The sequence below is a fragment of the Peromyscus californicus genome, unplaced genomic scaffold (genome assembly GCF_007827085.1).
Source record: "Peromyscus californicus insignis strain IS unplaced genomic scaffold, ASM782708v3 Scaffold_16__1_contigs__length_79575227, whole genome shotgun sequence".
Lineage (NCBI taxonomy): Eukaryota > Metazoa > Chordata > Mammalia > Rodentia > Cricetidae > Peromyscus > Peromyscus californicus.
The window spans coordinates 8,245,565-8,268,489 of NW_026294458.1; the positions used below are offsets into that span (position 1 = coordinate 8,245,565).

Below are 22,925 nucleotides of genomic sequence, written 5' to 3' on the forward strand. Positions count from 1 at the left end.
GAGGTAGATCTTTTCCAAGCCTTCTGAGGAACAGTCCCACTGACTTCCACACTGGCTGCACAAGTTTGCACTCCCACCAGCAATGAATAAGTGTTCCTGTCTCCCCACATCCTCACCAGCATTTGCTTCTGTTACCATAGCTGTTCTGACTGGGGTAAGAGGAAATCTCAAAATAGTTTAAACTTGTATTCCTTTGATGGCTAAGGATGGTGAATGTTTCAAAAGTGTTCCCCAGCCTTTGTGTTTCATCCTTTGAGAGCTCTCTCTTAGTTCTGTGCCCAATTTTAAATTGGGTTATTTATTTTCTTGATGCTCAGGGGTTTTTGTTTGTTTGTTTGGTTGGTTTTTGTTTTTTTCCGAGACAGGGTTTTTCTGGGCAACCCTGGCTGTCCTGGAACTTGCTCTGTAGACCAGGCCGGCCTTGAACTCATAAAAATCCACCTGCCTCTGCCTTCTGAGTGCTGGCATTAAAGGCATGCACTACCATCATCCGGCTGATAATGCCCACCTTTAATGCCAGCACTTAGAAGGCCGAGTCAGGAGGATTTTGAGTTCAAGGCCAGCCTTATCTGCATAGCCAGAAATTTAAAACAAAAATTTCAAAAACGTACTACTATACTACCATGAGGGACTTGTTCTGGCCCCTTGGGAAGTGGGAAGTGGGAAGGTTGCAATAGCAGCCATGCTGGATGAAGAGGCTGTAGCCTAGTTATCTTGAGAAAGTCCCACAAAGTCAAGGGAACCAGTGCTGACCAGACAACGATGCTACTCACTGTGATTGAGGATCTAGGTAGAATTCTTAGACTGGTGGGACACCGAAGCCCTGGCCTTTCATTTTACAGAAGTAGCTGACTGCTCCACATAGAAGAAGCAGGAGTGGACATGCTTTGTGAACAGAGTTGGCTGCTGGAGTAGGTCAGGTCAAAGGTGGTAGTAGCTTGGACATCAGATATGGCTGAAGGGGTTAAGGAAATGGTTGCATGTAGTTTATACTTCGAGGTAGAGCCAAAGACTCAGAACCCTTGTGTTACATTTTACCAGCAAACCACATAACAGCCCAGAAAGAAATCTTAGAATGTATGGACAAACATGTTTTGTGGGGTAGTGGTGATGCTGGGCTGGAGCCCAAGGCCATTTATGCATCCTGGGTGAGCACCCACCACTGAGGTACTTCTCACCTTGTCAGTCTTTGACGAAAGTACCAAGACCATTCAGCTGGGTAAAGGATGGTGGGTGGTTCGGGGGATACGTGCTGGCTGGGCAAGTGTGATAGCTTCAGTTTGGATCTCCAGAACCCACAAGAAACTCAACCGGTTAGCACACATCTGTAATCCCAGTGTTCCTAAAGTGAGATGGGAGCCAGCTTGTGAGCCAGCTAGCCAGGACTGCCTTGCATAAGTAGCTCTGAACCATAAGAGACCTTGTCTCAAACAAGGTCGAAGGTGAATGTTATATTTCTGAGGCAGCTTCAAGGGACAGATGCAGAAGATAACCAGCAGCCTGACCTTCAGCAGGCAGGACTATGTTTATTGGCACAACCCATGGGAAGTTGAGTGGTCCGTCAGAGAAAAAAGATGGCCATGACCCTTTTATAGGGGGTGGTGTGAGGGTCTTAGGAATGCAGAAATGGTTGCAGCATGCAGTGCACATTTACCCACTGCAGCCTCTCCTTCCCGAAGTTGTTTGCCCAAGGAGAGACAGGCTATCCCCACAGACATTCCTTTCCAAGACAACTGAGGAAGGTTGGGAAGGGTTATCTGTAGCCTTGTAGGAATCCTCTTTACAAGGAGAGGTACTCTATCATTCCAAACCCTAAAGGGTTTAGGAAATGGAGTGGGAGTGGCGTAGGTCCTTTCTTAGCCATTTCATGCTGAAGAGGGTCATCGATGGTGGTGTATACTTCCAAGTCCTTCTGCTGCTGAAGAGGGGGGTCCTTTGGCCACCAAGCTGGAGGAGAGTTCTACCGTGACTGGATCATGCTATTGACACCCTGTATTCCTGGAGAGACTTTGAAAAAGAGAGGGATGTGAGCAGATTGTCTTACTTAGGTTACCAAGTAAGTGGTGATAAAACACTAGGCCAAAAGCAAGTTGGGGAGGAAAGGTTTTTAATTTGGCTTATTGTCCATATCACTGTTCATCATTGAAGGAAATCAGGACAGGAACTCAACAGGTCAGGAACCTGGAGGCAGGAGCTGATGCAGAGGCCATGGAGGGGTGCTGCCTCCTGACTTGCTCCCCATGTCTTGCTCAGCCTGCTTTCTTATAGAACCTCGGACCACCAGCCCAGGGATGGCACCACCCACCATGGGCCAGGCCCTCCCCCATCTATCACTAATAAGAAAATGCCCCAGAGGCTTGACTACATCCCAATCTTATAGAGATATTTTCTTTTTTTTTATTTTATTTATTTATTTATTTATTTATTTATTTATTTATTTTGGTTTTTCAACACAGGGTTTCTCTGTGTAGCTTTGTGCCTTCCCTGGAACTCGCTTTGGAGACCAGGCTGGCCTCGAACTCACAGAGATCCACCTGCCTCTGCCTCCCGAGTGCTGGGATTAAAGGCGTGCGCCACCACCGCCCGGCTAGAGATATTTTCTTAATTGAGGGTTGTTCCTCTCAAATGGTTTTAGTTGGTGTCAAGTTGACAAAAAACTGTCCAGCACACAGATGATCCAGTTGCAGAGTGAAACAGAGATTGCTGAGGAAGGTGGAGCTAAAAGGAAGCGTAGAGACTGGAGAGAGAGAGAGAGAGAGCCTGTGAGAGGAAGTGAGCATAGAATTGATTCAGGGTGACGGTGACTAGTTCCACTTCCAGGAGTGTTACACCAAAGTGAGCCAGCAGAAGCAGCAGGGAGCCACAGAGAATCAAGGAAAGGGAGCAGGAGAGAATACAGGACTAGTGCAACGATTGCACCTAGCCTGGGTGAAAGCGATGAAGGTCCCTTGCTGCCCGAGTTTCTCCCAGCATATAAATGTGGACAAATTTCTAAATGGTCTCATTAAATAAAAAACATGGAGCCAAATATAGGGGTGAAAGCCTTAGAGAGATCAGGGAAATAGGGAAAGCCACCAGCCAACCTTACCTCACCAACTCTGCAGCTTCCAAATGCGAGATACTTCCTGTGTACCCATGCCTATATGCCTTGCTGTTCTGCTATCTGATTTGCTCTCTCCGCCCAGCTACATCACTTCCTCTTTCTGTAAAGACCTCCAGACCTCCATGGTTAACTAGTTTTGGAATTTAAGGCATGTGACACCACACCTGGCTGTTTCCAGTGTGGCCTTGAACACACAGAGATCCTGCCTGCCAAGTGATAGGATTAAGGGCAGGTTCTACCACTACCTGACTTCTTCGTTTACTTATAATGGCTTGGTTCTTTTCCTCTGATCTCCAGGCAAGCTTTATTTATTTATTTATTTATTTATTTTTGGTTTTTCGAGACAGGGTTTCTCTGTGTAGCTTTGCGCCTTTCCTGGAACTCACTTGGTAGTCCAGGCTGGCCTCGAACTCACAGAGATCCGCCTGGCTCTGCCTCCCGAGTGCTGGGATTAAAGGCGTGCGCCACCACCGCCCGGCTAAGCTTTATTTATTAAAGCACAAATAAAATATCACCACATTTCAGCACAAATAAAATATCACATTTTGGCACAAATAAAATATCACCACATATAAAAGGCCCTTTTGCAGATATAAGGGGAACAAACGGAGTTGTAGGGTGGGAGTTATTGGGAGAACTTATGTGGAACATTTTGTTTGGGTTTAGGGGAAGTTCAGTAAGTAAACATAAGTATGGGGATAATAAGGAAGAAAGAAGTGATGAAGGGGAGGAGCCAGTGCAGGTGGGAACCAAAAGTCCGTTCATAGGAGGAGGCTTGTAGCTGAGTATTTTCTTGTCCTTGTGTTTTTTGGGCCCTATCTCAAACCAGTTAGTTTATTGGTGTGGAAGCAGCGTTGTTCCTGGAAGAGGGCACAGGTCCCATTATTAGCAATAGTTATATCTAGTCTTGGAGTGCTGCAGTAGTCAGTCGAGTTGGTCCTGAAGGATGGTAGGCTGATCCAAAATTTCTCTAGGGTTTTTTTGAGCACAGTGAGACAGAGAGATTAACTGATGCAAAGAAGGCTCCAGTCCAGCTGTTCAGAGTCCTGAAAACAATACCCAGAGCGGCAAGAGAAGGGATGAGTTCGACGGCCCATGGCCCATCAGTCTCCCTTTCAGAGGTCAGTCAACTGCTGTGAGGGACTTGGGGCACCAGACTCCCCTTTAACTGCTTTAAGCTGACAAAATGCAGAAGGGCAACAGTTAGAGAGCCTCAGAGGAGGATCCATCTCAGGGGATACAGTGAAACTTAACAGATGGCAAAAATCCAGAAAGTAAGCCAGGAAGTAATAACTGGACAGCCTTGTGGGGAACACTGAGAGTCAAAACTAATGAGGAAAATTTACATCAAGATTTACTGAGTTAATGTATGTTTATTTATTTATTTATTTATTTTGGTTTTTCGAGACAGGGTTTCTCTGTGTAGCTTTGCGCCTTTCCTGGGACTCACTTGGTAGCCCAGGCTGGCCTCGAACTCACAGAGATCCACCTGGCTCTGCCTCCAGAGTGCTGGGATTAAAGGCATGCACCACCACTGCCCGACGGCACGTAAGTTTATTTATGAAGTAACAAAAGGTTGAATACAATTGTACAACTGGCTGGACCATGTACCGGGGTTCTGGAGAAGGATGTGGTAACTGTAACTAGCTGTTTGTTACATCAGACTCCTGCATAAGGAACAAGTACCTGGAAGCTTTGTAAAAGAAGACAGTTAAAGTCAGCATATAACTGACAATTTAAAAGAGAAATAGAATTGGACTGAGTCATTTTCATAGGGTTGTCTAGCAAAGTTTCAAAAGATACCCTTTGGATACTCTGAATAACTTTCCAAAGCTATGAGTTTGATGGCAGAGTGGAATCCTCCTTTAATCAGGGAACATGGGTGATCGGGACACAGGATATCATTATTACAAACTGTGAGAAATGCTCTTGTAGAACAAAATATTGTTACCAGGAAGAGAATTGTTAGTGAGAAATGGTTGTTCAAATAATGCCTTATATGGTTGGGTAATATCTGGGGACTGTTAAAGAAACATATATATTGATCATTTTAATCCTGGTTATACTTTCCTTCTGGGTGTTTAAGACCATGTAGGTGGCCAAATCAATCACGTTCTTTGTACTGTCAGGGCCAGATGAAGATGTGGTCCTCAGGGGTCACTTGGGCTTGGGAGGAGTCTCTGGGTCCTCTAGTCTCTCTTTTGCCAGTTAGTCCGTCTATGTGAGGATAAGTCGAGGCCTTTGTTGCTTGGCCATTGTTTCATTTGTAAGTGTGAAGGTATTTTCCTCCTTGTTAACTACCCTCTTTCAGACTAGACACTGGTTAGAGTCCACTCAGTGGTGTCTCCACGCCTCCCTGAGCAAGAGAAAAGGTGACTTTCCATAGTTACAGGGCATTTTGAGAGCCGCCTCACAGTTTGCTGGGACTTAGCTGATCTTGGGAGACAAGGGGGAAAATATTCTCCCTTCTAATTTCTCTGACCACATCAGTGCAGGCCTCTATGTATGGTTATTGAACACCCAGTGGGGCAGTTGTACCAATTTGGTAGGGTTTTTTTTTTTCTTTTCTTTTCTTTTTCTAAATTATTTTTAAATTTTTAAAAATTTAAGGGCATCGCAGACCTGTTATTGCTCAATCTCGGGTAGCTGAATGCCACTTGTGTTAGGATTCTGCTCTCACTCCTCGAGGTCTGGCGTCTTACGTCATCAGCCAGCACAGATGACTATGTACCCACCTTTAAAAAGCCAGACGCCGACGCCCCCCCCCTTTTTCTCTCTGCTCTCTGCTCTGCTCCCCGCCCCACTCCCTTCCCCGACCAGAACTGGCTCCCCTCTTTCTTTTCCCAGTCTTTACCTCCTAATAAAGCTCTAAAAACTAACATTGGGTTCTGCTGTGGCCCGTGACTTTTCCGCCGGTAACCAGTGCCACCAACCAGCGCTGTTTTACTATTAACTCGTCCCTCTAAAAAGTTGGGGGATGCCGACCATTTAATAAATCCTTATTGAGCTCCTACAGGGTGCATGAATTAAGGATATATAATTTACACAGGTAGAAAAGTGTTACTTTAGCTTCCCTTTTAAGATGCAAATTGCATCTTCTCTTTATATTTAAGGTGAGCAAGGCTCAGTTTGATGTTACCATATGTAAAAGGGATAGTACAAACATTTTCCCTTCTCCAAAAAAAGGACTTTGTACCAGAATAAACCAGTCTGTTCATCTAACAATAGCTGATCAAAAAGGCTAGAAACTCCGGAAGAAAAGATGTTCTTGGAAGCACTGTCCTCAGAGGGAGGGCTCATTCCCAGAGGACAGCAAGACGTAGAAGGAAACTAGTTGGCTCAAAAATCACACTGAGATCCAGAAAGTACCAGTCACAGCTTAGAGAGAGAAAAGGAAAACAAACAAACAAACAAACAAAAACCAGATGACACTAACTGTAGCTGGATTCCAATTCTGATGTCGAAGTCGGGAAGGGACTCTGATCTGAGCAGAGGGGATGAATCCACGCCCCATGAGCAGAGTGGTTTTAACTGGTCAGCTCTCCAGGTCACCAACTGTATTTTCAAGTCTAGACCTGGCATTTGGACCTAACAACACAGAAGAAAAGCAGCAAGGAGAAGCTGTCAGGTATAGAGGACATGAAATGATTTGGCAACCCAAGAACTCACAGTCTGGGTCTTTGTCACCAGGAAACTCGCACTCCAGCTCACTCCACGGTGACGCTGGTGGCAGTGCCAGCGATGGCCTGTTATAAGCAGGTGGCAGCAGGGACAGGATGGAATCCTGGCTTTCTTCTTTCATCTGCTTGAAGAATACATGGGACAATAAACTGCTTGCTGATGGCCTTTTCTCGGGATCTTGCTGCAAACGCAGCTGCTCCAGGCTTAAGAAGGCAGGAGAGAACGTTTTTGTGGATGGCGTGTGGAGCCGGTCACTATTGACTGTGTGAGTTCCAGTTGAGACAAGTACACTCTCTCCAATCCCAGAGTCTACTCCTGACTGGGAATTTCTCATTCTAGAGTCTGACTGTGGAAAAATACTGATATCCACTGGGCTATATGGAGGACCTTTCAGTTTCTGTAATAGCATCTGAGCATCTGAGTCCTGTGCATGTCCTGGAAAGGGACCTGCCCCCTGGCTAATTCACATGCTGTAATCCCAACACTGTAAATATCTGACTTCACACCATATCCATGTAAATCCTGTCTCAGTAGTTCTGGACTCAGCCACGGCTGCACTGATGTGCTGAACTGTGGGAAACCAAACACAACCCTATGCTTCTGTCTGTGCTTAACCAAACTATGCAGATGGGACAGGCCAGAGAAGGTCACCAGGCCATTACCAGAAATGAGGATATGGCTGGCTTTAAAACTCCTATGGATACAGCCATTCTGGTGCAGGTAGTTCAACCTTCATACTGCTCCAAAGAGAATGTTCCTTATTAAAGTTTCACTCATCCCATCAGGAAAGTAGGTCCTCAAGAGCTGATTTGCAGAGCCATAGGTCATAAATTGAGAAATAACCCAAAGCCAGCTGCCAACAGTGAAAACTGTCCAGTAAGTTGTTGATATTGGGGTGTTGGAAAAAGTGAGACAGGATCACTGCTCTCTTCAGTGATCACTTCAGACGCTCTTCAGTGCAGTTTTCCAGGCTTGTAATTTTGATAGTTACCAGTGTTCCTGTAGGAGTGTGCTGTGCAAGGTGAACAGATATCGGGTTGTCAAACCCTCTTCCTATTTCCACTTGCAGTTCATAGTGAGAAACATTAGTGGAACATATCACTTCCTTGGCTCTAGCAGGTGCAGGTGACCAGGAAATGGCTGGCTCATCAACCAGATATTGATGGGCACTGATTTCAGACTGGTTTTCGGGTCTGAGTGATTCAACTCGAGTTCGTGAAGCACAGAAACAATCCAAAAGAGACATTGAATCAGTTTAGTTCACAGAAAGTGACAAAACCCCATCTATTTCAAAGAAGATTTTTGCTTTATCTTCAAGGTGCAGATATATCCCACCTGGCCTGCGACCAAGACCAGCGACTCCAGGCGGTGGACGCTGAGGGGATGCGACATGTGTAAGCCCTGGGACCTGCCCCAAGGAGGGCCGAGGCAAGAACACTAGGCCCGCTTCCAGTGTGGGCCTCAGGACGCAGAAATGCAGCATGGCTGTGACAAGGCCCGTTGGCCCGGACCTCTGCCCTAGCCCGGGGCAACGGGCCAGACGGGATTCGCCCCACCCCGGCGGGATCGGGCCACCAGGTAGTTTTTAACTAGTATACAATGTTTAGGTAAAGCTTGAGTAGAAGCTAAACACTTTAAAAATCAACTTTGCTTAGACACACCTACGTCTACTACAGCTAGACTCTGTGGAAGCCCTCATGGTGATTTTCTTTTCTATTAGAAAGAAAGTACTATCTAATTTAGGAGATCCTTTTCACAGTTCATCATATGTAAATTGGGTTTAAGTCCCTGTAATATAGAGGGTAGTAAATTTAGAAAACTAAGCAGAACAACAACAACAAAAATTTGAAAGCCTCTTATCTGTGGGGGTCCACAGAGGCTCCCTAGAAAGGCCTTACTCAAGGTCAGAAAGTCTGAGCTTGCTTTGTCCAGCAGGGCTGCCTAATAGGATGATTTGGCCAAAGGTATGGCTACCAGGTGTTTTGAAGGGTCTACACTTGTTGGTACTTCATACCTTGATCTTGAAAGGGGGAGGTCTTTTGCCCCTCCCATTACTGATGTATAAAAATCCCATCAGGAATAAACTCGGAGCAACTGGATATTCATCCAGGGCTCTCCTGAAGCTATCCTGTGTCTCTGTCTTTCTCTCCATTTATGTCTATATTTCTTTCTATTATTTCTCAATTCCTCCCTCCTCCCTCCAAGAACCCTTCTACAGGTCGGGGCTGGACTCTGACACTCTTAGAAAGAGATTGTATAAACTAATGACATGACCGCTCCATGGTGTGGTTAAGGGGAAGGTTTTCATTGTAGATATGAGAGAGAACAGACAGAGGCATCTGGGAGAGTCCAGAGCAGAGAGAGAGCAGTAGATTGAAAATGGCCAGCAGACTGGACCTGACCATGAGAGAAGCAGGAGCAGAGCAGAGAGAGAGGGAGAGAAAGTTGGGGAGAGCAAGAGATGAAGACAAAGAGTAGCCAAAAGAGGGAGTGTGGCTGAAATAGCAGGGTTATAAGGAGAATGAGGAGCAGGCAGGAGGGAAGCCCATGAGCTGGGGAAGTTTAGGGTAGGGGAGGAGGTGAGAAGAGCTAAGATGCCTGGGCTTTGAAATGTGTAATAGATACCTGTGATACTGAGGGAGCCTGGAGCCAGCATGCACTTTGATATGCTAATAGCCACCGCAGGCAGTCATTTGTCCCTTCAGCCAGTGAAAAGGGAAATGGCTCCTTCTGGTAAAAGGGAACCAGCTTCACAAGTTCCTGAGGAATGCTGGCTTTTTTCTAACCCCAGATTGTGAGGAAATAGTTTCCTCTAAACTTGACAGTGATCACATGAAGTTGTTTTTTCGTTAACCTCTGTTACTGTAATTGAAAGGCTCAAAATTAAGCAAAGAATAACATTAAGGGAAATAAAACCAAACAAGCCATCTTGGGGACCTGGTGTTGCCTTCTTAGTCTCAGGAAAATAAAAGAAAACAAACAATCTTAGAGGCCTGGTGTCTTAGTTAGGGTTTTTATTGCTGTGAAGAAACACCATGACCACAGCAATTCTTATAAAGAAAACATTTAATTGAGGTGGTTTGCTTATAGTTTCAGAGGTTCAGTCCATTACCATCATGATGGGGAGCATGGCAGCGTGAAGGCAGATGTGGTGCTGCCTAAATCTTGGCCAGAAAGCAGCAGGAAGTCAACTGACAGTCACACTGAAGGAGGCTTGAGCAAAAGAGACCTCAAAGCCTGCCCCAACAGTGACACACTTCCTCTAACAAGACCACATCTCCTAATAGTGCCACTCCCTTTGGGGGGATTTTCTTTCCTTCTTTCCTTCTGGTTCCTTTATAGGAATGCCATTGGAGCTGACCCTTCCTTAGTTCCATGCTCCTTACACCAAATGCTCTGGTAACCACCGAGCTTCATTCTCCTCTTGTGAAAAAAACACAAACATGTCCTCAACCCCATATTAACACAGGATCGGGACCCTTCCATAATCCCAAGCAGGGATCTTTCCATTTCGCATTACCCTCAGCTAAAGGACCAGGAAGATTGGAGTGAGCTCTAATATGGCCCACAAAGCATGGCAGTTGTCTTTTGTGGAATAGCGTCTTGAATTTATTGAAACATTTTGACTTGGTTGTTAGTTCCAATATTTTCACCAAAACTGTTACTATTCAAAGGAGTCAAGAACATAGATGTTCTTTCATGAAACATATCCTTCATTAGCTTACTCTGAGAAAAAGCATTTTCAGGATTTAGTATTTTCACTTCATTCGCTTTAACTCCTGATGTTAGCAGCTGCGATATTTAGCATTGATTTCTTATAAGGAACTTTCAGGTGAAGCAACTATTTTTTTAATACAGATTTTTCTGAAGTTTGTTCCCCATCTACAAAGCAGTCATTTCTTTTTGAATGCCTGTTTCTTATCCCCTTAATTAGATTTGCAGAGGAATCACTCATTGCAGGCAGTTTGTTCAAAAGGCAAATAATTTAATTTCAACATAAGTTTCTTCATATCTAAGACAACATTCAGTGTATAAACTGCACAGTGGCTTGTTTGCTCTTACAGGTAGCTTTTTGTCATCCAACTACTGTAAAAACTTTGCACAGCTATTAGGGTAAATAAGGCATTTTACCAACGGAGCCCCAAACCGTGAAGCACCTAGTTCCATATCCTTTCAATTTTTCATTGGAACTGACACTTAAACTCTTAGACGATTTTCCTCCTTATTCTTTTAAAAGCTGTATTTTAAGTTTACCATGAACCTATTTTCGAGCTGACAAAAGTGTTTCAGGGCAATGTCACCATCTTTAGCGGAAAAACTACCTTTCCCAGAATGTATTTCCCTTATATCAGTCCATAATAATCAGTCTCATATCAGTCCCTTATATCATTTTCCTTATTTCATTTCCCATCAGTCATTTCCCATAGTTCTTTTCGGGTCTGAGAGTCAACTGGTTCTCTTTTACCAGACTTGCTTACAAATTCTTGCCCGGGAGGTTTGAACAAAGTTTTTTGCTTTTGCAACGGGAGATTTGAACAAGCATTTTACATTTTCAGCTATGGTACATTGGGAGATTTCTATTCTCTCCTCAGCTGGCTTCAACAGGTGTCTCTCCTTCATTTGACACTGGCCCCAAATCAGAACTGCACCTGCCTCGTTAGCGCGCATTGAGATGAGCAATTCTGATAGTAACTTTCCTAGGGGCTTGTGTTTGTCTTAGCCAGTCAGTGAAAAGATCATGTACAACAGCTTTTCCATAGCTCCTTCAGAAGAGATTTTCTCCCACTGATCTCATTTTGCTTGTTCCTTCCCCACCAGATGCAGAGCTTCAGGTATCTGTCTGTGGCTCTGTACCTCTGCTAGCTGCCTTTGGAGGTAGGGGCTTTTTTTTTCTCCCCCCGAATCTGCCTCATTCTAGCAGCTTTTCACAGGTCATGTATTTTCTGGGGAGGAATATGTCCCTTCTCTTTCTTCAGAGTCTTTCTCCCTGACAGTATCCAGTTTGGTCTCAGTTTATCCCCTCTACCCCAGAAACAGTTTCCGACACTACAGTGGCGGCTTTCCCTGCTACTGAAGGTAGGGGCTTTTTGTTCGTTTCTGTTTTCGGGGTCTGTGTGGTTTGCGTACAGACTGAAAATCTAACAAGGGAGGTTTTTGCCATTTCTAAACCCCCATTAGGACAGGTGTTTTTTCCCTCAGGCCTTCACCTGGCCCAGTCCCCCAGTGGGTTGCATTTGCTAGTCTGGGTGCTCAAGGACAGAGCTTAGGCCAGAGGCAATCACCCCTCAGGGCCACACTCCCTCATCTCACCAGGAGTCAGTTGAAACAGCTTTTCTCAAGGACATGCTTTCTCTGACAGAAAAGAAAGCTTTACTCCTAGATAGTTCTGTTCTGCCCTGGCTGGGTTCTTTCCCCAGACAGCGTTCTGACTCAGCAGCACAACTGCTTCAGACACAGTTCAGCTTTACTGTTTTCCCAGAAAGGTCCTTACTCTGATAGGAAAGTTTTTTCTCAGATTTCTTTTTGCAGTTGTGGACCTATCAACCCGGGACTTGTAGGAAAGCAGACAACTGTGCCGTTCCCACCGGCTTTAACTTTGGTTGTTCATTAGCAATCTTCCCCTGGGTCCTGCACCTTTCTGCCTCAGCTCTGTGCTCCAGGAAGTTTGCAACTGCAGGAACCCTAGTATCCCCGAAATGCACCCCAAGTCAGAGATGCTGGCCAGTCGCCTCTGGGTTTTTGGTCAGAAGCGAGGATACAATGCTTCAGGGGATCTTTGCATTAGGACAATTAGGAACACCTTTTCAAAGAAGCTCACTCAGACAAAACTCTTGATGCCTCAGCTCAGTTGTAACTGAAAAGCTTGGCTTTTTTGCTTTTCTCAGGTAAAGTTTCCTGCCCATTTGGGCTCTCTGTAGCTCTTTACCCACACTCTCCCAAGTGTTTCCCTCAGGGGACTCTGACTCACTGTCTTTTACCAGCTTGAAGAGGCAGAGCTTAGAAGAGGTTTTTAGGAACTTGTCCCTGCCTCCTGCATTGCAGGGAGGATTTTTAAAGCTTGAAAGAACTTGGAGAGGTTTTGCCATCTTAAGAGGTTTGTTGTTTTCCCTTTGAGCTAATCACAAGTGGTCCCCATACTAATATCTTCAGGTGATTCTAATTTGTCCTTCTGAGAGAGAAAGTTAAAGACTTTAGTTTTTAAGTTTAAGAGAGCTTTTGAGAAAGATTAAGGCTTTTTAGAGAGATCCCCCCCCACAATTTTTCCAAGAAAAGCTTTATAGTTTGAGAAAGATTTTTTTTCCCCAGGAGAAAGAAAGACCAACTTTTCTCAAAACTTCCCAACTTTAAACTTTGACTTCTTACACCCCCATTTTTGCCTCAGGGAGAAATTACTTTCTCCTGCTGCTTGGACTTTGCATTTCAGCTGTCCCCAGGTCAAAAGCTTCCATAGGAAACTTTTCCTTCCCCATAAGCTCAAAGAAGAGCTTTTTTACTACCCGAAAAGCTCAAAGATTTTTTCCGTCCAGTTTGCGTTCATAGCCCCCAAAGTTAGAAAATTGAGTTTTTCTGTCTAGTTGCCTTATTTTTTCCTACACGATCTTACACTTCTAAGTTTTTCCAACACTCTATTACTACCCTATACCTTATATTTTTCACAGATAGAAATTGAGAAAGGGATAGAAGAAAATTTTGACAGAAGAGAATTTCGCTGCAGCATCGGACATCCTTCCAGTACGCTTTCCTTTTCTCTCAAGGATAAAACCCCTGCCTCTCAATATATATATTATATATATATATATTTTCCATAACACCGGCATGCCTTTCCACTGGCAGGGCTGACCCACACTTTTGCCAAAAACTCTAATAAAACTATTATTTTCCTTTATCTTTAGTCCCTGTTCATTTGTCTTTAGTCCCTGTTCATTTGTCTTTAGTCCCCCCTTTTTTGTCCCTTTTTTTAGTCCCCCCCTTTTTTTTCTTTAGTCCCTTTTTTCTTTTTTCTTTAGTCCCTGTTCATGGCGCCATTCTGTGGGGTGTTTACCCACCACCCCCACAGTTCCCCAGAGTTTTCTTGAGTGTGAGCAGCAGGAAATATTAGATAGAAGGAGTTATTGCAGAGAATATCGTGGAGATAAACAGATAGAAAATAAAGGATAGCCTCGAGAGGGCCTGGAACCTATTCCAACGGGCCCCGACTGTTTCTGTCCAGGGTTTTTATAGAGACGCCAAGGGGTGGAGCAAAAGACCTCCTCCCCCAGCACAGCCAAGTGCAGACCATCTCAGACACCTGCACTCAGGCCGGTGGTCCTAATCATCCTCTATGCGGACCTGCTGGGTAAAGCCACGAGGAACCCTAGAACGGGCTCCCACTTAGAAGTTCAAACCAACACCGGCTACTAAGTCACAAGTCTATCCCTGTCAAGTTGACACACAATCATATTTCCTTATGCCATACTTAATTTCCAAATGAAAACAATAACCAGGTCATAATTATGCCTAACATTACTATCCAACATATAGCTGCAAATGCATTATAAATTTTAGAAAGTGTTGCAATGTCCCTTAAGTGAGGGACATTCTATATTCTCTCATTTGATGTTACATTACATGTGATCTCTGTTAACTTGACTACATCTGTAATTTCTTTTTATTTGGCTGTCAAAATTTTTCTTGGCTTCCAACTTGACTACACTGTAATTAACTAAAACCCAAATGGCTGGGCTTACCTGTGAGAGATTTTTTCTTAATTAAACCATTTGAAGTGGGAAGATCCACTTCTAGTCCAGATCTTTGAGGTGGGAAAATCCATCTTTAACATGGACTACATCTGCTGGCAGCCTATATCCAGGACATGGAAAAAGGAAGTTCTCTCTCTTTTTGCCTGCTTGCTCTCACTCTCGCTGACAAATCCATTCCTTCACCTGCATTAGAGCCCACTTCTTCAAGGATTCTGGTTATATACTAAAGATCCAGCCTCATGGACTGAACAACTACTGAATTCTTGGACCTTCTGTTCATAGTCAACCATTAGATTAGTTGTACCATAACCTGAAGGCCATTCTAATACCACAGACACACACACACACACACACACACACACACACACACACACACACACACACGCAGAGATATTCATTCTATAAGTTATGTTCTTCTAGAGAATGCTTAAAAATTACATGATAAATTGAGGAAAGAAAACACAAATATCTGCACAAACACATTCTTAATAAAATATGACAAAACATGTCAATTATAAGCATGGTTTCTGCAACTGTCATGTGGCCTTAGCTAGGTATTTATAATATTTATAATACTTTTGTCTACTACCCATTCTGTATTTCTCCACCCTCAGCAAGCACCTCAGCAGGTCTTGGCTGTTTTCCTGGTGGAGTGAGCCATTCCTGAAGGGTCTGTGCTGTTTGTCATCATCCTGCCTGGATGTGTTGTTGTACTTTCCCATCAAGTTTAATCATAGGACACTGTAGCACCACAAGATGCCCTAAAGGATCTCCTGCACTCCAGACATACTCTTTCCTAACAACTTTCCAAGTCCCACACCATCCAGCCAATCCATTGGCTACAGCCATAAATGAGTGAACAGTCACACATCTGACCATTTCTCCTTCCAAACAAAATGTATGACCATGTGTACTGCCCCAAATTCTGCCCATAGTGAAGATTTCTCTTTGTTGGTGTCTTTCAGGGTTGTTCCAGAAAGGGAATATAATGCTGCAGCTGTCCACTACTGGGTGGTATCTGCATAGCATGCAGAACCATCAGTAAACCAGGCCCTAGTCTTCTCTTCCTCACTCAACTAATCATAGGGCACACCCCATGAGGCTACAGGTCATGCTTGGTAGCAGACAGCATTGAAAATGGGCATAGAGCTAGGTGTGGTAGCACACACCTTTAATCCTAGCACTTGAGAGGTAGAGGCAAGTGGATCTCTGTGAGTTCAAGGCCAGTCTGGTCTGCAAAGCAAGTTCCAGGACAGCTAGGGCTGCTACACAGAGGAATCCTGTCTCGAAAAACAAACAAAACAAAACAAAAAACAGAAAATGGAAATAGAAAACATAGGCTGCCAGTATCCAGTGGCAGCATCAGAGGAACAGCATGGGGCAATTGAAATTCAGGTGTCAGCCCACTAGAAGAAACACTCTCTGATGGGTATGTCTCGCTTAAGCAAGGCTTGGGAGAATACAGCCTCCAGAATGGATTTTGCTGTTGTATCCCTGTATGCTTGCTGCTACAATATATTTGGTGTGGGGAGTCCCCCACTACCTGTATTGTAGCACGTCTATCTCATGATTACATCTCAATTTACTGGGCATTTAATTCTGTGGATTGTCAGAAAGATGATTTCTCCTTAAGCTGTATTGTCTATTGGCATAGATGAATAAAAATATACTAGGATGTGTTTCATAACTAAAGCCTATTGTTCCAAGAGGACTATGAGACACTTAGGACCTGCTTTAGATCACAGCTCAGGTTGACATAGGAAAATAATTAAATTTCCCCAGCTGCCAAGATAGCGGTACACTATTAGCTGATATAAAACTTCAAAGTAGCCGGGTGGTGGTGGCGCACGCCTTTAATCCCAGCACTCGGGAGGCAGAGCCAGGTGGATCTCTGTGAGTTCGAGGCCAGCCTGGACTACCAAGTGAGTTCCAGGAAAGGCGCAAAGCTACACAGGGAAACCCTGTCTCAAAAAAACCAAAAAAAAAAAAAAAAAAAAAAACTTCAAAGTAGCTTTAGATTAGGCCAGGTGACTTGATAATGTTTTTTTAGATAAACATTCCCTATCTTAGTCCACAAGTACATACTTAGCTATCTGGCTAGGTCATAAGCACAAAACAGCTCAATCATTGCTAGCTGGCAAATGATTAAGTCCTTCACTCATTCCTAACTTCAATTTGTGAAAATAACTTCTGACTAGCCAAAGCTACAGAAAATGATTTGACTCTGTAGCCCCAAATGAGGGCTGCAGGTGTTCTTGGATAATTAGAACTCTCACATTGCTGAAAAAGTTGGTTGGGATATATAAACTGTAAAAAGACATGAGAGGGTTGGAGCAACAAGAAAGAAAAACATGAGAGAACAAAGAAATGAGACCATCAAGAGAGTACATGAGATTATTTTTCCTAACACCCCTCAGATAAAAGTCTAAGCTTGTGCTATGCTGTGGACTTTCCCTTTGAGCCCTGTCTGCAGTCTGGAAGCTGGCTCTTCTTGGGCTGTGATTAGAGGCATTTGGATAACTCCTTCATGTAACTTGCTTGTGCCTTCAAGACTTGCTTGGGTCTAAGTATATATATATATATATATATATATATATATATATATATATATATATATATACCACTTCCATTTGATAATGTATTGTTTCTGTGCACATCCCATTTTATGGCTTGATGGATTAGGTAATACCCAGTTCATGAGAAGCTTAGGTCTTGTGGTAACTTGGTGGCCCACTGTCAAATTTTCAGTTTCCACTAAGGCCTAATAGTAGGCCAACAGCTGTCACTCAAGGGGAGAGTAGTTGTTGGCCCCAAAATTTCAAAGGTCTCCTCTAAGGGCCTATAGGGGCCTGCTAAAGGCAACAAACAGCATCCCTATCTGCCACTGACACCTCAAGTACCACCATGTCTGCTGGATCATTTGGTCCAAGTGGTAGAGCAGCCTGTGCAGCAGCCTGGACCTGTTGAAGAGCTTTCTCCTGTTCCAGGCCCCACACAAAGCTAGCAGCTTCCCATGTCACTTGGTATAGGGGCCTGAGCAACACACCCAAGTGAGGAATATGCTGTCTCCATAATCCAAATAGGCCCACTGAACATTGTGCTTCTTTCTTGATGGTGGGAGGGGCCAAGTGCAATTACTTATCTTTCACCTTAGAAGGAATATCTCTGCATGCCCCACACCACTGGACGCCTAGAAATTTCACTGAGGTGAATTTTCAGCTTCTGGCCCTTGAATTTGGTTAGATTTATTTCCCAGCCTTTAATGGGCACATGTGTTTACAATAAGTCCTCCTGCTCACTTGGTCCAGTCAGCATAAGGTACACCAATATAGTGTGCATCAATACAGTGCATGAATGTGATGTTTTGTGGAAGAGACAGATGATCAAGATACCTTCTAACTAAGTTAGAACACGGGGCAGGAGATTTAATATATCCTTGAGGCAAAACTGTAAATGTATACTGCTGTCCTTGCCAACTGAAAGCAAATTGCTTCTGGTGGTCCTTATGGGCAGGTACTGAGGAAAAGGCATTTGCTAGATTAATAGTTGCATGCTATGTACCAGGAGATGTGCTAATCTGTCCAAGTAAGGACACCACATCTGGTACAACAGCTGCAATCAGAGTCACTACTTGATTGAGTTTTCAATAGTTAACTATCATTCTGCACAATTCATTTGCCTTCTGCACTGACCAGATAAGAGAGTTAAAAGGACATGTGGTGGGAACCACCATCCCTGCATCTCTCAAGTCTTTAACAGTGGCACTAATTTCTGGAATTTCTCCTGGGATGCAATTTTGTCTTTGATTCACTATTTTCCCTGGAAGAGGCAATTCCAATGGTTTCCATTTGGCCTTTTCCAACCACAATATTCCTCACTCCACAGGTCAGGGAACCAGGTGGGAATTCTGCCAACTTCTTCTTTTATTATTATTATTATTATTATTATTATTATTATTTTGGTTTTTTGCGACAGGGTTTCTCTGTGAAGCCCTGGTTGTGCTGGAACTCACTCTGTAGACCAGGCTGGCCTCAAAAACTCAGAGATCTGCCTGCCTCTGCCTCCCAAGTGCTGGGATTAAAGGCATGTGTTACTGCCACCCAGCTTCTGCCAAATTCTAAGTACATCTATCCCTATATATCCTGGAACTGGTGAAATAACTACAGGATAAATTCAGGGATCCACGGGACTTACTGTGAGTAAGACTTCAGTCAAAACTCCATTAATCACTTGACTTCCTCCAACCCCTATTTTAACTAGAGGCCACAATGCTTCTTGGGGCCTCCCAGAATCAGCGTCAATTCAGAACCAGTATCCAGTAGATTCTGGAAAGTGATTGTTTCCTTTCCCCCAATGTAGAGTTACCCATGTGAAAGGCTGTAGGTCCCTCGGGGAAGGACTGGGGAAAGGCTAACAGTAAAACTCTTAGGTATTTTGTCAAGGGCCTTCCTTAGGGGAACCTGGCCATCCCTTCATTCAAGGAGTTCTGGGTCTGCAAATGTCTGCAAACTTGCTCAAGTCTGGAACTTGGTTCAAGGGCTGAGATTCCCTTTTGCTAAGATTCTTTCTTTCATTTGTTTGAGAACTTTTTCACTTACACAGATGCAGTAGGCTTCTTATCTATTTTATACCTGGAAAAACCATGATTGATTAACCAGTACCAAAGGTTGATAGGAGTCATGACATCATAAGAATGACTTTGCCTGTGCTGCCTGTAGGGAAAAGGGGCTGGTTAAAGAAATCCACTCTGACCCTGGAGCCCAGAATTAGGGAAGGATGGCTCAGAAAATGCCAGTGAGGGAAACACAGTTTAGCTCAGATCAGAGCCATCTCTGCCCCTGTCCAACTGACTTGTGAAACCAACCAATCACAGAGTAGGACAGCAGAATCCTGGCCCTAGGGCTCAGGACCAGGGAAAGAAAGACAGCCTGAGTTTGGGACCTGGGCCAGAGAAATGAACCAAGGAAACATGCCCTGATTCTGAAACCAGTACCAAAGAAACACTCCTGGCCCCTAGAATCAGAGTCAGTGAATGAAATGTGCCCTGGCCTTAGAAGTAGTGTCAAAAAGCTAAGTAACATCAGTGAGAGAAACACAGTTTAGCTCAGATCAGAGCCATCTCTGCCCCTGTCCAACTGACTTGTAAGTCAGTGAAAGAAATGTACCCTGGCCTTAGAGGTAGTGTCAAAAAGCCAAGAAAGGCCAGTGAAGGAAACACAGTTTGGCCCTGAAATCAGGGCCATCTCTGCCCCTTGCTCACAAAACTGGCCAATCCCTGGGCAGAAAATAAACTAACCAATCACAGTTGACTCTGCTCCTAGACATCCTACATAAACCGCCCTGCCCGGTCAGTTGTGAACTGCTCTCTCCACCCTGGTAGAGTCAGCTACTTTCCTGGACTCCTCCTTCCCAAATAAACCTTTTTCTCAAAAGAGTATTGGGTGAAGACTTTCATTGACTGGTGAACAGAAGAACCTTGCTGGGATGTCCCATAGTGGACTGAGCAAGGGGGAGGTGAACAGAAGAGCCTTGCTAAGATGTCCCATGGTGGACTGAGCAAGGGGGAGGTGAACAGAAGAGCCTTGCTAAGACATCCCATAGTGGACTGAGCAAGAGAGAGCTGGTAACACTGAGCCGGAGATTGTGGCTGTCTAGGAGAGGAGCAGGATTGCTGTGTCCTGTGGGGGAAACCATCCCCCATCACACCAGGTATATCCTGACTTTGCTGAAGAGTCAGGATACCCTTCCTTGCTGAAGCAGTTCCAGGCCTGACTCTCTTGAGAAGTCAAAAAACCTTCCTTTCCAAGGTTGGGCTGTTTCTTTGCAGTCCCAGCCATCAGAGCTGTGCTAAACAGCTTCAGGTGTCCGGGACACCTTCAGGGCAGAGCTCTTGTTCTGAGTAGCTCCAGGGCTGAACTGTCTCCTTACAGTTTCAGCCATCAATTTACTAATATTTTGGTGTGGAAACCTGGGACACCAAACCCAGAGTTTTTGCAGTTTACTTACACTGCCCATTATGGTTCAGGCCATTGTGGACATGGCTTTGTCTATGCTGTCTATTACTGTGACTGTGATCACCTCGCCTTTAGTGATTCAGTGCTGCTGCTACCTGGCCCTGCTACTTTGAGGCCCCGTTAAACACATTGCATTTAATTCATCCTACTGAGCAGCAGCGCGTCTGACCGTAAGGTGTGGCACAAGGACAAGGGTGTGACGACAACAGCTCTTGAGATGTGCTGCTGCCCCCTCACCATTTTGTGTCTTACAGGATCAGTGAAGGGCACGTCTTCTGGACCTGCCCATTGTGGAGGATCAGGTTTTACACAGAGTACTCACACTAGCATTGCAGTTTCCCTGAGCCTTCAGATCCCTTTGCCGACGTAAGCCAAGAGATATCAGGCATCTCCACTCATTTTCAGGAGGCCATCTTCTGACAAATGCTTCAGCCAACCATTCAAACAAACTTTTGATTCAGTTTTTAGCTGTGTGAGCTTCCACGTTAAACCTAGAATCTCCCTCAGTGGGTTCATATCAATAAACTCGGCCTGGTCCAGTTTTATGTTCCTTCCATCATTATCCCTCACCCCTAAGATCCATTCCTGCACATTCCTCAGACTTCTGCTCGAATGAATTAGCAAATTCATTAAGCTGTTAGTAGTATAGCATACCTACTCATGGACTACACTTTATCCCTCCCCTTGAGGAGCCTGCTTAGCCTTTATTCTGGTTATAGATCTAGAGGCAACTGTAGGTGGGCCCTGAGGGACATCAGTCTTGCTTTGCCTTGCCTGACATTTCCTTCAGAGAAAGTCACTGCTGGTTTAGCAGACATTGAAGGATTAATTTCCTCAGTCAAAGGTGGAAAGGCAATATTTCAGGGGTGGAGGTGGGGAGAGGAGTATGTCTGCTGAGGGTAGAGAGTTAGACTGCTTTCTCAAGTGAGATAAACCCTCAAGAATCTGAGGGTTCAAAGTTCTCAGCCTAAGTAGGGTCCTCCCACACATCTCCATATTTTAACTGTCAACACTCTGGGGCTGGGACTTGAATTTTCATTGTAATTCAGTTTGATTTTCCACAACTCAAGGTCTGTGGCTGAGGGAGAGAAGATTTCCTTCCAGGGTATACTTAGAAACCTCTAGACTGTGCACATCTGGAGCTGGGGCAGTTTTCTCATGGGGTCCATCGTTGTCCTTCATCACCTGATCATGGGGTCCATCATTGTCCATTACCTTACCATGGGGTCCATCATTGTCCTTCATCATCTATCCTGAGGTTCTAGATATTGATTAATTTACCTTGGAGCTCATTCTTTTTATTGGTCAATTTATCCAGAGACACTAGGAGCAATCAACTAGCATCATCATTTTCTTAATTTTCCCACAAATTGTCAAAAGTTTTATACATAGATTCACTAAATTCCTTGCCTTTCACAATTGGTGAATCAGGATAATTAATTGCATTTACCTTGATAAGTTTGCAGACCACCCTAGAGGTGAGTTTCTAGGCTTGGCCATGGATGATTGAAGGTGCCCAGCCTCCGGCCCAACAACTGTCATCTCCCACAGGGAGCCTCAGGTAGCCATTACAGTATTGGGGCGATCCATTTCCTTCCTCGTGGACACCGGGGCCACTTACTTGGTCCTGAAGGAGTTTTGGGGACCCACTTCTCCTTCTTGTCTCCCTATTGTCAGGGTAGGTGGACAGTCTTACCTACCTCATTAGACCCCACCACTTAATTGTATTTTCAGGGGTATCCTTGTTCCCCACACATTTTTGGTCATGCCAACTTGCCCTGTGCCCCTAATGGGAAGAAATTTTTTTAGCCAAGGTAGGAGCTTCTATTTCATTTGCTCCCCCCATTCGCTGACCCCAGCCTCACCAGTAGCTCCTCTCTTCCTCCCAGCCTTTTACCGCACCCCCAACCCAGGGTAATTCCTCCTCATACACAGTGACACAAACAGGGCCCTGCTCTCTTAAGTTCCAGAGGACATCGAGATCAACTGCCTTGTCTCCAATTCCAGAAGAATGAGGTTTCATCCCATAGCTGTACTCAATCCCACTGGATTGGGAACCCCATATGTTTTTCTTCCTGATTCCCCCTCCATGTTCTCCAGTCTCTACTGACCACAATCTGCTTCATCAGTTTCCCTCTGTGTCTCTAATAACATACTCAAATTTCTAATTAACTACTCAGCTAACCGTCACAGGACCACCATCAGCCACAGAGCCAGAGGCGCAAGGACCATCAAATATACCCAGGTGGGAGTTGGCTTGGACCCACCTGGACAGGTCCGATCCACTGCAGCTCGTGGAGTCTAAGCTGTCAGATCCAAGCAGTGCTGGATGATTCCACAGGGCTCAAAACAGCAGGGAAGACAATCAGCTACCTCAGAACATCTGAC

General features: G+C 44.6%; 1 protein-coding gene and 1 pseudogene across 1 annotated transcript in view; one reads left to right on the forward strand and one right to left on the reverse strand.

Moving 5' to 3' along the window:
• CUNH22orf39 (chromosome unknown C22orf39 homolog) overlaps positions 1–8,910 on the forward strand; it is a 28,834-nt gene extending 19,924 nt beyond the window's left edge. Inside the window, exon 3 of the mRNA XM_052740292.1 lies at positions 8,103–8,910. Coding sequence (XP_052596252.1) covers positions 8,103–8,225 — 123 coding nt within the window. The 3' untranslated portion in view covers positions 8,226–8,910. The remainder of the gene's footprint in view (positions 1–8,102) is intronic.
• On the reverse strand, positions 323–8,096 carry LOC128111844 (STE20-related kinase adapter protein beta-like; annotated as a pseudogene).
• Positions 8,911–22,925: the final 14,015 nt, after the last annotated feature.